The sequence below is a fragment of the Coturnix japonica genome, chromosome 5 (genome assembly GCF_054131305.1).
Source record: "Coturnix japonica strain WE chromosome 5, WE-NBRP24, whole genome shotgun sequence".
NCBI classification, from domain to species: Eukaryota; Metazoa; Chordata; class Aves; order Galliformes; family Phasianidae; genus Coturnix; species Coturnix japonica.
Genome location: NC_140667.1, coordinates 46,007,955 through 46,023,510, shown reverse-complemented (window position 1 = coordinate 46,023,510; position 15,556 = coordinate 46,007,955). Strand labels below are relative to the sequence as shown.

At 46.9% G+C, this 15,556-nt stretch overlaps 1 protein-coding gene across 2 annotated transcripts in view; it reads left to right on the top strand.

Annotated features, from left to right (window-relative positions):
* Positions 1 to 15,556, top strand: part of CCDC85C (coiled-coil domain containing 85C) — a 94,479-nt gene that overhangs the window by 74,179 nt on the left and 4,744 nt on the right. For both annotated transcript variants that reach the window (XM_015865553.3, XM_015865550.3), the window contains 2 exons: positions 9,558 to 9,653; positions 14,681 to 14,779. In XM_015865553.3, coding sequence (XP_015721039.2) covers positions 9,558 to 9,653; positions 14,681 to 14,779 — 195 coding nt within the window. The remainder of the gene's footprint in view (positions 1 to 9,557; positions 9,654 to 14,680; positions 14,780 to 15,556) is intronic.

Below are 15,556 nucleotides of genomic sequence, written 5' to 3'. Positions count from 1 at the left end.
GATGAGCTATTGCTCTCTAATCTGATGTGCTGCAGGAACTGGAAGCCTCTGATCGGTGGCTGGAGAACACAGAGAAGGTGAAACTTATCCAGCACTAAGGTTTTATGGAGTTTTAATAATACCAAGTGGGAGTTAGCAGTATGAAGTTCTATTTGTTGGCATTGTTTAAGGAGCCCATTCATACGGACACACCTGTGGTTAGTGAGAGGTAATTGGCATTACCTGCCAGCGCAGCTATGGATCAGGACTGGGATCCTTCTGTGACCATGTGTAACTTCTTTCACCTCTCTGTGCCTGTTTTTCCCTCAAAGGCACTGGGTGGGAAATGACCCACTCTGTAACATGGTTCTCAGGCATTTCTTTATCACTAAGCTAAATTGCACTAAGTGCTCCAGGATCCTCCAGTGATGCATACTAAAAGGCGGTATTTGATTTTTGGAACAGTATGGCATTGCTGGAGAGTTCATCTAATAATTGCTGACTACATTTCTGATGTAGAGAGAATGTATGAGGGGGAAAAGGAAATTCCCCATCCACACGAGGCTGTTATTTTGTTACTACTAGTCACATTTTAGCAGCTCATTTGCTAAGGGGCAGAATCTCAGTTTCCACTTACTGGAGCATTCAGGATCTCTGTAGAAAAGCTGAGTATGAATGCTGGGGCATGGCTCTGAAATGCATCCTTGTCTCTTCTGATCCTTTTGCTGTCTGCCTCCTCTGGGGCATTGCAGCAGCCTATGCAAACATGCAGCCCCTGAACCAGTTCATATTCTTGCCCGCTGCCTTATGGCCATGCCAGGTACATATTGGTACTTCTTGGGAAGGCAACCTGAAGACTACTCGGACTCCTGTGGGTAGAAGTCTTCACTTGGGTAAGCTCATATGTCGGCTGCCTGGAGGAGCCATGAATTCATGTTGGCGTGAACCAGCCTGTTGCTGATAATTGGAGCTAGCTTGGCTGGTTGAGATTTAAAATGTAGCAGTGATCAGTTGATTATAACAAGAATCCTTCCTTTGGTGGGAATAACCGTCGATTTTTGTAATGGAAACATGATGTTTATTGAGCTAGGGATGCAGGAATGGCTTGTGCTGATAACGAGAGATGCAACTGACAGCAACCAACTGAATAAACAGTGAGGGATGTATGGTTTGCATCAGGACCAGGAGGTCTGTGCTGTGATAAGGCTGCAGCACAGATGGCTCATCACTAGAATTGTGCCCTGATAAGGGGAGGATGGCAGCAAGGTTACACCATGCTGGTGCCATTGTGCTTCCTTTTTTGTTCTAAAGGGTTGGCTTAGATTAGGTACCTAAAATGAGGGAAAGGATGCAACAGGCAGCAGCTTCCTAGGGATTTATGAGGGTGAGTAAGCAAGACTGAGATAAAGATCAGCCCATAACAGCCCTTGACTTGTGAAGCTTGTAAAATATCTGTCCAAAAACCCAGTTCTGTGCCATCAATGAGGAGGAATGCCAGAGCTGTCATTAAGACAGCTGGTGTCCCTTGTCCTCTGTGTTACACAGTGACCCTGAGCATGCACCTCATGGTGAGTGAGGGTGAGTCTGTAGTTGTGTGCCACTCATGGTGTTTGTCTCCAGTGACTGTTTCTTTCAAAAAACAAAACCCAGATCTGAAACTGAGTTCAGGCTGCCCAGCTGCTTTCTGCTCACCTCTGCTCCTGCTGCCTGCTGGACTAATTCCCTTAATTTCCACCACGCTGTCACTACCAGCCACGTTTGAGCTTTGCAAAGATGCTTGTGAAGTGCATATTCCATTTACTGTCTGGCACGTACGTTGAGATAAAAACAAACCTAAATATTGATGGTGTGTAGGTGTAAGGAGAAGCCATTGGATGAGGTGGAAATGGATGACAAAGGCTCCTTGGCTGGTGTGCTGGCTGCCTTCTGAATCTGCGGTACGTGGCTTAGTGAGTGTGGTGATGATGTGTTGATGGTCCAACTAAATGATCTTGGAAGTGTTTCCAGCCTTAATGATTGTATTATTCTGTGACTTGGTAGAGGCAGCGTGAGGAGATGATGTGAGGGTATGCAGCATGTTCATTACCACATCTATTAGTATGGGGCCAGCAGTGGGGCTGGGATAAACATAGGGGCCTGTAGACTTTCACTTCCCCCAGACTTCAGAGATTGCTTCACCAGCAATAACAGAGCAGCCACATGAGGTGCAACCATGGTGGAGTGCTACATGGCCATGGGAGACAGCAGGCATCTGATGTGTGCCATCCTCTGCTCACCTGAACCTTTTCATCAGGGCCACCCCAATGCAGGAGGTGTGCTTCAGAACCGGGAATGTCTTAATATTATTCAGTGCTTCCTTCTGCAATGGAATGGGCTTCATGTTTCTTTACTAAAATAGCTAGCACCTCTCCAAATACTCATGCTAATAGTGCCCCTGTGAGTCAGCTGCAGTTAGTGCACTTCGTCCATGGGTACAGCAGGGGCTACTTCTATCTATAGCACTTTTATTTGTTTGTATCAGGTGGTTATGGGCTGAAACCACTCTGAATCTGACTTGTCTGTAGTAGATACCTGGTTGGGGGGGCAGCTGAAGCTGGCAGCGAGGCTTTCTGGTGTTTTGCACTGCTTGCAGCTCTACAGCAAACCTGCAGCAACTCAGTTCTTTTTCTGTTCCTAAAGGAAGTTGTCCAGCAGCTTGCATGCACTGAAGAGTTTCCCAGGGTTGGAGCTCTGCTCCACCATTAGCATTTCCTTTCCCATTTGTAGATGAGACCCACTTGCAAACAATGTCCTGACTTTGTTTATTGTGAACTCTGGCAGTGCCTGGAAGCCTTCCTTCCCTTGTGTGCCCCAACACAGCCCATGTGGTACGGCATGTCTCCTGGGGAGAACAGCTCTCTGTTGTTAGTGTCCTCAAAGTTCTGCTCAGAAATCAGTGGAACAGTGAAGTTGTTTCTCTTTAATCAAAAGGTTATTGGGTAAACACATTGGGTTATCCAGGTGGATTCCTGTGAAATTGTTGCGTGATGGGATGGCTGAGCTGGGCAGGCAGAGCCCTGTGCTGTGTGGTGCCAGGGGTTAATTCATGGATTTGAATAACTGAGTGACCAGATGCTCTCTATGATTAAAGGGAGCAAATGAAGTAATGCCAAAGGAGATTAGCCACTGCAATAACATCCTTCCGTGTGATAGGGAGGATGCTATGCAGAGCACTATTGGCTCCTGCTCTTGCCCCTGTCAGTGGCCAGGATGGTGCCGTGCTAGGGAGCTGGTGTCTTTCTGCACAGCATCCTGCTTGTTTCTTCTCATGTGACTGGCAGCAGGATGTCAAAATGGATCACCCGCTGCAAGGCACACTGAGCATGCAGCGTATGCGGGTGGGTGCTCCTGGGCTGTGGAGAGGGTGTCCCATGCTCAGGTAGCAGAGAATGGGCTTTGAAGGAAAATGCCACCCTGGAGCAGGGTCATGCTGTGGAGCTGTGAGGCACACTCACTTTGTGGGAGCTCTTAGCCCCTCTACAGCATCACAGGTGGCAGATGAAGGGATGTGAGGCCCCAGAGCATCACATGCCCAGGGCTGGAGCTGGCCATGAACACTTCCCATATTCTGCCAGGCTCTGCCTGCTGCCTCGCACATGCCTGTGGGCACATTGCTACACTGGCTTGTCCCTCAGCAGCTCTCAATTTACAGAGCAGTGTCGACAACTTGATTTATGTACAACACCTGGATGGTGATGAGTGCTAAAGAAGGGCCCGAGCTTAATTCAAACCTGGTTAAGTAGGCTGCAAACAAAACTACTGTGAGATAAATCTACGTGCCTGGGAATTTTATTGTGAGTTATCTGGCAGAGCCTGCCTATAATGTAATTCTCCTTGTTCTGTCTCGGCAATAAAAACTTCTGATATGATTCCATTTAGCTGTTATGTTGTCTGAGATATGCCATTAGAACACTGTGGCGCGTGTAATCAAATTTGAACCCTGAATGTCTGCTTGTTTTTTGAAATCATAGACAAAAATTAATAGAAAGCAAGAAGAAGATGTGCGGTTTAGAAGCATGTTTGCTTGCATGCCACGCTTTGGTCTAAAGCATTCTCAGTGCCTGGGCTGTGACTGCTGGTGAAGCAAAATCAGCATGTTGTTTTCCTCTGGGTTTAGAAACTTAGCTCCCTTTTCACAGACTTTCTGCAGTTCAGGAATAGCTCTCTTGGAGCTGAGGTAGGAGAGGATGTCATTAAAGCATAGAATGTCATTGAGGAGAAGGAGATTGAAAACTGATGTCAGGACCAAGGTATGGTGTTTTTTCCAGTCTCTGGAGGAATCAAGGTGAAATTGTTTATCGCAATTTCATTGTTCTTTTTTTGAGATTTCTAACCCAGAACCTATAAAAGAACAGACACCTGTCATCACCAGTTAGGCTCTTTTCTTGGATTCCAGAGTATTCCCTCTATTATTAAGAAATGTATGTATTTTAAGCCTTATTTTGCCTCTGCGGAGGTGTGTCATTATTAGGAGTTCCCAGTGTGCACTTTTACAGTCTTATTAATTTTGTTCCTCCAAACATGGTGTAATGGAGTATCGACCACGGTGCTTTTCAACATCTGAGCTGGACCACATCCCATGCAACTAGACACAGCCAGCAAGGACTCAATTAGGCAGCTTGGTCTTAGGCACCAGCAAAGCCATCTTAGCTAGATGTGCAGAAGCAGATGCACAGCAGCTGCATTTAACACATCAGCTCTTCATTTTTTGGTGTCTGATTAATAAGGATCTTTGGCAGTATTTGTTGTCTTTGAATTTTCTTTCTCACACCAGCCCTGTTACTTCACTGATCCTCTTTGGATTCTGGGCAGGGGCAGTACTTTGGGGCTGCTTTTATTCAGTCTGTTTTCTGCTGTAGATTTGAGGCTGTCACGAGGTCATGCACAACTCATTGCAGGTAGAGAAAGGGAGGATTTCTCTTTGCATAGCACACTCCCTCAAGGGTCCTCTGTCACGGGAGGCTGCTCCTTTACTCTATTCTTAGTCTAGATGTCTGAACTGTGGATCTCCTTACAGGCATCGAGCTTGAATCACAAGCCCTGCAGGCAGGGTTCCAGTGAGAATTTTCTGAGGGAATCTCAAACAGAATTGGGCTTCTTTAGTGATTTCGACACATACAGTGTAAGGCTGTAATATAATGAGCTCTGGCAAATGCAGTGGTCCCATCACAGATGCCAGCAAACGTCATGTGCTGATCTGCTTGAAATGAAGGAGTAGATGAGGGCTAAAAGGGAGATGCGTTCAATGATGCTTCAGCACTGCTTTGTATGTAGGGGTGGCAGAGGAAGAGCTTTTGTCATGGTTTTCCCATTGGAAAGAGGCTGGATTCTTGGGTTCTTGGGATGTTTCTCCTGTGAGATGAGTGGGAGAGCCTTTCCAGGAGTCTTGCATGACCCTGCAGTCCCAACAGCAGGGACAAGGCTGTTATTTCCACAGCTGAACAAGGCTGTTTTTAGATAGGTCACAAGCTGTTTGACAACCTTGGTTTCCCTGGGATTGGCAATGGGTTCTTTTGCTTCTTGAAGACTTGAAGAAGGACCTCTAGTTCTTAAGAGGAGAAGTGGCCAACAAACACCATGCTTAGCAAAGATATTTCCTCCAAGGCTGGCAGTCTCCCTGCTGGGCAGCCCTTTTGGTGTTTTATTTATTTATTTATTTTAAATGATATTAACTGTGGCTTTGGTAGAAAAAGAAGGGATATATTGTAATCCTGAACAGGAGAGCATTGGAAGCCACAGTGTAGCTGTAGTTTTCTTTCTATGCTACAAGTTCCTTGTGTAACTGGTGAGTTAGATGAGCTAACTTCTAGGCTTGTCTCTGTTGCTGTAAGCCTGGAGCAACTCCAAAGCCAGAGAGAATAAGAAACTTTGCTTTTTGAAATGACTCAGCTTCTTGTTGGTTAGTTCAGCGTCAGCAGAGGTAAACTGGAAGAAACAGTCAAGATTGTATTTCTGAATAGCTTCATTGCAAGTGCATGGCATTTTCATTACTTCTGAGCTATTATTTAGCCCCATTAATTTACAGAATTATGTGATGTGTTGGCCATGTGATGGAAGACGATGAGTGAGCCGTCCCTGAGCTACTGAATGCTGTGAAAACCTAGCAAGTGGAAAGGCTATTTAACACAGGGATTGCATGTCTGGCAGGACCAGACAGGGAGAAGAAATTGAGAGTGATGCATGCCCCCAGACACTGCATTACTTTTTGCCTGTAAGGACAATTCCTGCTTCTTAGGATGTAACCAGATTAACCTTGCTATTGTTGCCCATCAGGATGCTGAGTCAGTTGTGTTCCCATGGCTTTGATAATGTCAGCTTTAAGGAACAGGAAGGGCATAGATTTCTGATGGAATTCCTCAGAGTAGCTGAAGTAGAGTGCAACCATGGTGATTCTTACCTACGTTTTCCAAATGTGACTGTTTTAGACATGAGCAATCTCTTCCATCGGTGCGATTTCAGCTGCTGTCTTAATGCTGACTTCCTGAGACTTCACCCTCCACCCTGCCCTCCTGCCCTTCTTCCAGTCTCTTATCTCTGCTTCCCCTCCCCTGCATTTCATCTCAACTGTTTTCCTGCTGAGTAAAATGCACATCCTCCACTTTCTTCCTGTTCCCTCCCTCTTTTCCCACTACTGGCAGTTTTCCAGTTCAGCAACCTTGACCTTATCTCCAGTTCCTTTCATTTCCTCCCCTCCAGCTAACACTATCGGTGAACTCTGCCCGTTTTCCTCTCCTCCATCCTCCAAAGGCTGGCCATGCATCCTGTCGGGTATGTTGTCATTTCTTTCCTTGCTCACCACAGCTCCTCTCTTTTCTGGCCTCCTTCATGTTTGTCTTAGTGCAGGAAGCTGATAGGAATTTGGCTGAAGCTTTTTTGTGAACCACACTGAAATTGGTGGGAGTTAAGCACCTAAAAATCTTTATAATGACTCCTATGCCTGGAAAGACCCTTCTGTGAGGGTACGACTACACAACAAAACTTTACAGTGTAATGATAAATATTAAGGTATCCATAGCAGTGAGGAGTCACTGTCAGCATGTGGATATTTTTATTCAGTGCATCTTAGAGCTGCAGAGGGCAGAGATATTGGTGATATGGACTGTCATTTCGACAGTGGGAAGGTCTCTGTGGCTTGCAGCATAGCAGGCCTGTATCATGTTTTTTCTGTGCACTCCCTCATGCAAGTCTCTGTCATTGCATGCAGCAATTTGCATGTCCGTTTTAGTTTACAGGTTTTTCTTCTGGCTTCTAACTTAAAGATGAAGAATCATGCCTGCTTTATAAATAACACCATCTTGTACTGAGACTCCAGCAGCAAGGATTGGGCGTTCCTCCTTTCTTGCACCCCCCACTATTTAAGATTAATTTTCTCTTCTTCAGTCAAATTCTTACTTGCATTCAGGTGGAGCTCAGCTGATTGCATTTGCTAAATTTCAGCCACTCTTATCCAAGGGGCACTAACCCATTGAGCTCTTCTGTGTGATCCAATCTATCCAGCACATTACCGTGCTTGCAGGATTGCTTTTATCTTGTCGGCGTGGTAATCAGCGAAGTATGATCAAACTCTTTAGAAAGCATTTCTCTCTAATCATTCTGGTTTCATTTGTATTCTGTAATAATTTTGAGAGTGATTATGATCATGGAGATGCTTTGTAGCTCATTAGTGACTTCACTTCTGTGAGGAGAAGCTGCTGCTGCTTGTCATACGGGAGACCTTGTGTTCTGCTCTGTTTGTCTCACAAAAATGTACTCACAGTGTTGTTAGATGCACTATCCACCCAAATTCCTTTTACTTTTCCTGATTACTCTCAACTCAGAAGCAATACTGGATGTTGCACCAATAGGTATTTCCTGTGTTGCTTCTAAAGGGGGCTGTGGAGAAAGATCTTTATCAAGCATGGTTCAGGGCCACAAACTCCCAAATCTTCTGCTTTTGGTTGTTATGATATTGGTCATTAATGGATGAAGGCAGCTTTCACTTTGAGGTTGGAGGAGTTATGCAAGTATTGAAACCTGTGACCTCTGTGGGAGGCTGACTCTGCATTTACCAGCTCTGAGAGAAAAGTGTAACCCCTTTTTGCTGCCTTAAGGCACAGTTACAGCCTGGCTGGGTTCCATCCCTGGTGCTCCCTCCCCAGGCTCTGTCTTTTCTGTGTAACATTCGGGGCTGGCTGGATGCTGAGGATGTGTCCCCAGGTGGCCATAGAGCTCCAGTCAGCTGTGACCCTCTGCCAGCAAGTGTCTGGCCTGGGAGCATCCCATGGTCGCCATGCTTCATCGGTCTGTTAAACCTCCTTGGAGAGTTACTGAGGAGTTACCAAGTCTGATTTTCCCTTTTCTGAGATGTCTGCCTCTCAGAAGGAAGGTGTTGCATCACCAACAGCTCAGCTCATGAAGGTCAGCATTATGGGTAAGTGGCTGTTGGTTTATGTGAGCTAAGCACAGACCAATGGCTTAGGCTTGAAAGGCTCCATGCCCTTCCTGCTGTTCTTGTCTGTGGCTTAATGGGCTGGTCCATTGTTTTTCTAACATAAACTGTTTGGAAGCGTGAGATATGACAAAGTGCCCCTCCTTGGGTCCTCCTTTCTGGCACGACTCACTTGCTGGCTTTGGCTTGGAAGGCGAAGTGGTGATGTGAAGCGTAAAGCACAGTGTGGAAAAGATGATAATGGAGGGCCTCACGTATTGCATGCAAAAGCATTCCTGCCATGGTGCTACATACCGCTCTGCCGTCCTAATTTGCTTTCACAGGCTTCAGTATAATCACTCTTTGTATTTCCTAAGGGATGTGAAGACTAAATATGAGTTTGGTCAATGGTTTCATTGTTTATTTCTTCCAGTGCTACAAAACAAATACAAAATATTAGCGACAGGCAGGGTGCATCTCATTCTCATTATGTTTCATACAATCCAAGATGGATGTCTTTATCAAAAGTGCTTACGAGGCTGTTTGAGCAGGAGAAATCTTTTGTAAAACGTTATTTTGGGATCTTTCCCAATGGGATCCTTCGTGCAAGAGAACTGGCCAGCTTTTTGGAAACAAACCCAGCCAACATTAGCTTTGGACATCTGCTTGTTTTAAGGTTGCCTTAACAATTTTCTCTGTAGCTGGAGATTGGTACTCGATGTCTATGTGAAAGCATTGCCAAAAAAGCGATGATGTTCTGCCAACTGTTTCTTTCATGTGTACAGCTTCTTAGAAATGACCGCTTTATTCTGAAGATCTTCTTTGCATTGCTCCCTTGGATGAGGACCATTTGATCGTGTCCTTACGCAGAGTTATCTGAAATGAGCAATACATGTTTCCTGAAACAGTTCAGCTTTAAACCCAGGTGATCTCCTGCCTGAGTACGCATAGACTTAGTGCTGATAGGCTTGACTGGCGTTAGATAAAATCATTTTGGGCAGCGTAGTGGTATATTTGTCTTTGCAGATGGCTGAAGAGGGCTAAGTTTGGGATGGCTAATGGATATTTTCTTCCTCCTTGCTAAGATAATCCAAAAGGAATTAAAACATATCTTCTCTCCTTATTTAAACAGGGACCAGCTCGCATGACAGCTGATCTTGCTTCATCTCCTGCAGCAGGATATATCCCTGTTGGTCAGAAACCAGAGGCTGTTGTTCATGCCATGAAGGTAAGGATGCCCATAGTCCCCACACCGCTGTGCACCATGCAGTATAATGCAGTGTAGCTAACCCCAAACAGGAAGAACTGCTGTTCTCCTGGGAACATGACAATTGGAAGTGGAAAGTTAGTGTTCAGGCATGTGATCGGTAACCAGGACCTGTATCATGAGTTGTAATAATTGCTTCAAATACTTGGAGTACAGCAAGATCACATGTGACTGTGTGGGCTGGAGACCTTCAGTGAAAGTTTAGTGCAGTTTTTACTGCTCTCCAGAGGAGCCCTGGCTACCAGCGTGTCTGTTCAGTTACCTCCATCTGTATTTCCTGTGTTTTCTTAGTAAGTTTATTCTTGCTTATGTATCTGCGAAACTGATGCCTAGCAGAACATTGCAGCCTCATACAGTACCTTCGTCTCTGTCTGCTGTAGGGGTTATGGGACCGAACTTCTAAGTAAGTGCAAGAAACATAAATGGTTTTTAAGATGTTGTTTGATAAGCTCACAGAAAGGATTATAAAGTTAATAAGGAAGATTCTTGGAAACTGGGAATTGAGTCTGTTACAGTGATGCATGTGAAGGGTTTGAAAGGAAGTTGGATGGCTGGTTGTTTGCCTGTATTATTGTTACTACTATTCCTGTGCTTCAGAGTCTTATTGATCACCAGGACAGGCTGCAAGGAGTTCTCTGAGATGTCCTAATTTGGCTGGTGGGGTATGTTTGTCAGAACCCCAGAAACTGCCTCAGCTGGGTACAGGAAGCAGGCGGCACAGCAGTCACATCTCGCAGGACATAATGTGATGTGTCCTGCTCTCACACTTGGGGTTAAAAATATGCTCAGATTTGAAGTGAGGAGGAAATTCTTCTCTAAGTCAGTGTGGCAGCAAGGAGACAGGAGGTTTTTATTTTTCCTTCCTGTAAGCTGTGTCCAAAGGATCAGCTGCACATTGAAGGGACTGAGGAAACTGGTTGTGGTCTCTACCTCTCCTCCCCCTACTTCGTATGACACAATAAAATCGAGGCTGTTGATGTCTGATCACGAGTCTTAAACTGAGTGGAAGACAATGTGTTTTGGCCATGACACGCTGTGGCAGATGGACTTGGTCTTATTTGCACCCTGCAGAACTGGAAGCATTTTCAGTGCCAGCCCCTGCGTGTGGGAAATGGGATGCAGCTACCAGCCTAGACCCTGTCCGTGGTGCAGCTCATGACCTTTTCCATTTTGTCTGTATGACATTGAATACTGGAGAAGCTCTGCTCAGTTGTGTGACGTCCCCTAGGCTCCTATTTATTTATTTTTTCCTGCAGATGAGCCACTGTGTGGATGAAACGTTGTCTTCAATTTAGTAGAAGTTCTTCCTTGAGCATCTTTTGGAGGTTTCTTTATTTTTGCTTGTGAAATAGTTTTTGCTTATTTGCACCTGCTAAATACGGAGCAAGATGACAGGTTGGCGCTCCTAACAGCTGTTTTAGCTAACAAGAATAAAAGGTACATATGCTACGTCTCAGTATCTCACTGAACATCAAAGCACTTTTCTTAGGCATTGAGCAAACTTGCTAAAGACGTGGGGAGATGTGGAGGAGCAGAAAGTGAGAAAATGTTTAGCCTATAATTCACCTCCTGTGGGCTCTCTGCAGTGGGCACTGACCCACCCAGCAGACAATCCTCGTTCTCACTGATGCTGAGGTGGGCAGGATTCGGCCCTGCCAAAACCAGGGAAGAGAGCTAGTAGGATATACAGACTTCTCACTTTTTTGCTTTAAAATATGCAATGTGTGGTCCTGTGAGGGCCGCACGGTGAGGCAGAACGGAGAGGATGTGATGGACTGGGTGACTCTGAGGTGAAACTGTTTTGGTCACAGACATCAGTGCAGTCACAAAAAAAGAGCTAAATATACCCAAGGTGTTCCTCACAGTTTACATAGCTACACGGAGGCAGCAAGATGAGCCAGCGTGCACTGGAAGCAAAGTGCAGCACGTTCATAGTGTGTCAGTGAATGTGTTGAAGAGGTTCTCTTCAGGAGGTGCTGTCCTCAGGAACAGGGCAGTGTTGCCTGTCTTTGATCCATCCCCTGCACAGAGAGAGCAGCTGAGGAGATAACATAGTACTGAGGCATCTGCAAAGGGCCGTGTGCTGAAGTGAAGCTCCTTGAAGAGCAAAATTCCAGGAATGGTGTGAGCCTGGGGTACGCTTGTCTGTTTGCTGTGGGTTCCTGGGTTCAGACATGGCAGAAATCAGAGGAAGATATAATCAAATCCAGTCTTTAAATGGCTAATGATGCCTTTAGCTGAGCTATGTGAAGGCCCAGCTGTAGTCCCCATCAGCGTAACCTGAGGAACATTGACCTGGGCCATCCTAAGCAGCTGACGTGGCACCAGGCAGGATTCAAAGATGGGTCAGCACTTACAGGCCTGTCCTTCTCCAAGAAGGGACTGTGCTCTTTGGAGTGCACTGCTTCCCAGCATGCCTGTCTGGGATAGGTGTCTGAGCATTAACCTCCTGTTCTGGGCTCTGCAAACCCGAGATGCTAACACATCTTGACAAAACACCTGTCAGAAGCGGGCTCGTGTCTGCTGTGAGGGATGGTTTCCAGGGTAAATGAGACATTTCCAGTGGAATAAATGGGCTGCACCACCCCTTCACACCTCACAGCCCGGGGAATGCAATTTTATTTTAAATGGAAATCGTAGAAAAACAGTTTATTTTTGTCCTCTGAGACTCCTCTGCCTGCAAGATTGATGGCTGGTGGAAGCGGGCGCTGGAGCTGATGTGATCTTTAACTGCAGTGAATGGCGGCTGTCCTTGACACTTGCCCTGCAGACACGGGCAGTGCTGAGCTGCAGACAGCTTTGCAGCACGGCGACAGGGGCACGCTAACTGCAGACGAGCAGGTTCGATGTGCCGGTCCAGCTGGATCAATAATTAATTCCCTCCTCTTTAGCAAAAAACACAAACTAGCTGCTCTCTCTGTCAGCACATACAGGCTTTTTTGCATCTCTTTCACCCTTCCTCTCCCCTTAAAAAGGATGCAGCTGTTCCTGATTTGTGTAAAGGTGGGAACAGGGCCTGTTGGTTGAATGAGCTGGTAGATTTTGGAAGTAGGTTAAGGGCCCGAGGAGAATGACCTATTTTTGTACTTATCACAGTTGGAGCGCGGCAGGAATGCTGTGCTGAACCAGACCAGGGGATAATCTGCTCTCGGATCCCATCCTGTAGAGCAGCCAGTGCTGTGCACCTCAGCAAAGAAACTGTCCTTGCAATGTGTCTGCAGCTCCATGGGAGCTTCAGGAGCATTTTTGCACACAGATTCACCTGCAGTAGAGCATTGTGTATGTGTGGGTGTATGATTGGGAGGAAGAGACCACGAGCTGTGTGGTGATTTCAGGCTCTTCCCACCCACTGAGGTGGCTGCAGTGTAAGGTATGTAGGTCAGTGCAAATGCAGCCACAGAGCCCCTGCACTGCACCAGGCCTGGCTCGTGCAGAGCTGCCTGAGTGTGGGCACAGCTGTGGGCTGCTCCATGGGTATATCTGTGGGTCAGCGTGCAGCCGCGGGCTGGGGCTGCCCATAGTCCATGCCAGCCAGCCCAGGTGATGTCTGCAGGGCCCACAGACATTGGCACTGGGTTATGAGGCCTGGGGTGTCCATGCTGGAGCCAGAACAAGAAAACCTGGTTCTCTGCAGGCTTGGGAGGTGCTGACAGAGCTGATGGAGCCTCCTCACACACTGCTGTGACCTGTGTTTGCTTTCCAATATGCAAGGAGCCATGGCCCTGTCTCCTTGCAAGCCTTGGGCTGTCTGGGTCAGCCTGGCTGCCGTACAGAGCCCAGTGAGTGCCTTTGAGGGCTCCCAGTGGAGCTGCAATGGCAGGCAGCCCTGGTAGCTGCCTATCAGAAGCACTCAGGAAGATCTCAGATCCTCCCCCACACACTCTTTCATGCTTCTGCTGTGCTTTTGCAGCCACATTTCCTGTTTTTGCAGTGCTTTCCTCTTGTTACTATTGTAGGAAAAGCCCCGTAGTCACAAGCAGGATGGAAAGGAAAGCTGGTCCTTCACTCCTCCAAAGCTGCTGGTGGCAGGGTGCTTCAGGCACCTCCATGCAACAGACATCTCTGCTTGCATATCCCTTGTTCATTTGTTGCTGATTTGTGCCAGTAGCTTTTATCCTATTGCTTGCAGTCCTGGGTGTGGGGGTGTGTGGAGGGGATGCACTTGCATCCAGTCCTGTGTTGGGAAAGGCACCTTCAGAGAACAGCAGTCAGCATACAGACAGGTGCTGCTTTCCCCTCATTTCCATCCCCTGTGCTTTCTGGCTCGGAGAGGCAATGAGTGAGAGCTGCACATCATATAAGGATCTCCAGGTACCAAGTCTCAGTGATAACAGCCCACTTCTGCACGCTGTCACCATGGGTCTCTGAGGGGGTTCCCTGGAGAAACTAAATGGATTAAAAACGATTTTCAGCCAAAAGAGAGTGAAATTGACTCAGTGTGTTTAGGATCTGAAAGTTCACGGTTGGTTGGAGACACATCAGCTGAACGGTGTGCAGTGCTGTTATTTGGTGGCACAATCCTCCGCTTTCAGGTGGTTAAACTGTTAGACCTAAAAACTGTGGGCTGGCCACGGTGTCCTCACATCTGAGATAAATGGAAGTGAGTGGAGGAGCTCTGCTACTACAGAAGAGTGGAATTGGGAAGCACACATTGCTGGGGGCTGTGTAGTGCCTGGGGCTGTGGTGTCAGCCACACCAGGCAGGCAGTGGGACAATAGCGAACTGTCAGAGCAGAAAGGGAGAGAAAAGGGATCCTCAGCATGGTTTCACTCTCCTCTTTGAGCCTCATGGCTTTATGAATTACACTAATTTAAATATTCATAAATGGTTTTATCGGAGCAGGAGCTTGGACCAGGTGACCTCCAGAAGTCTCTTCATGCCTAAACCCTTCTGTGATTCTGAGATGTTGCTGAGGACACTCAGTGTTATATCCATTATATCCATTATTTGTGGAGCAAAACACTTCAGTAATATATATTTTTTTCTAGGTCCTGGAGGTCCATGAAAATTTGGATAGGCAAATGCAGGACAACTATGAAGAAGACCTGAGTGAAAAGGAGAAGGCGATTGTTCGTGAAATGTGCAATGTAAGAATGCGTCTCAGTAATTCTAGCACGATCTTTTGTGTTCTGTTGTTGTGAGCATGGGGGAGCACCGGTCTGCGTACAAACCCCGCTGGCCACAGGCACTAGGGCAGGGCTGGGCTCTGCTGATGGCTGCTTTGGGTGTCAGTAACCTGAACGCCTCATTCATGGCACCAAGCAGCCACTGCTCAGCAGATACTTCTCCCACTTCTGCCTTGAAGGCAGTGGCTTTCTGGCTAACCACGAGCCCTGTAAAGGGCTCTCCCTGACTATGAGAGTCCTGTTTGCAGCTTGCTCCAACCTTGCCCGTAGGGACTCCATTTGGGCTGAGCAGCATTTGGTTGCTGTGTTCAAAGCCGTACAGCTTGAATGGCTTTGAGCCTGAACCATAAGATGTGACATCAGAGGGAGAGTCTTCTTTATTGAAAGCGCTGAGTAGCGTTAGGATGTGTGGGGTTCTTTTAGCACCGCTAACTGGTTTGGCAACCACGCTGTAAACTGAGCTTAGCCCATAGTGTACAGGGAGCATTCATCCCAAAAGCCTGCTCTCTGTGTCTGCTGCTGGGCCGCTACCTCTGGCTTCAAAGCACCTTGGCTGCGTTTTTGCTTTGAACAAAGAGGTTTGGATTTCTGCGGGAACGGGGCTCCAACTGCATGTCGTGTGCAGATGGGGATTTGCTGTTTGACAGTAGCAGCAGCTCCCACAGCAGGGAGGAGAATGCTCACGGAGCCTTCTCTTTTAGAAGTCCGTGCTGGAGGTCAGCCCAAGTGGCACCACTT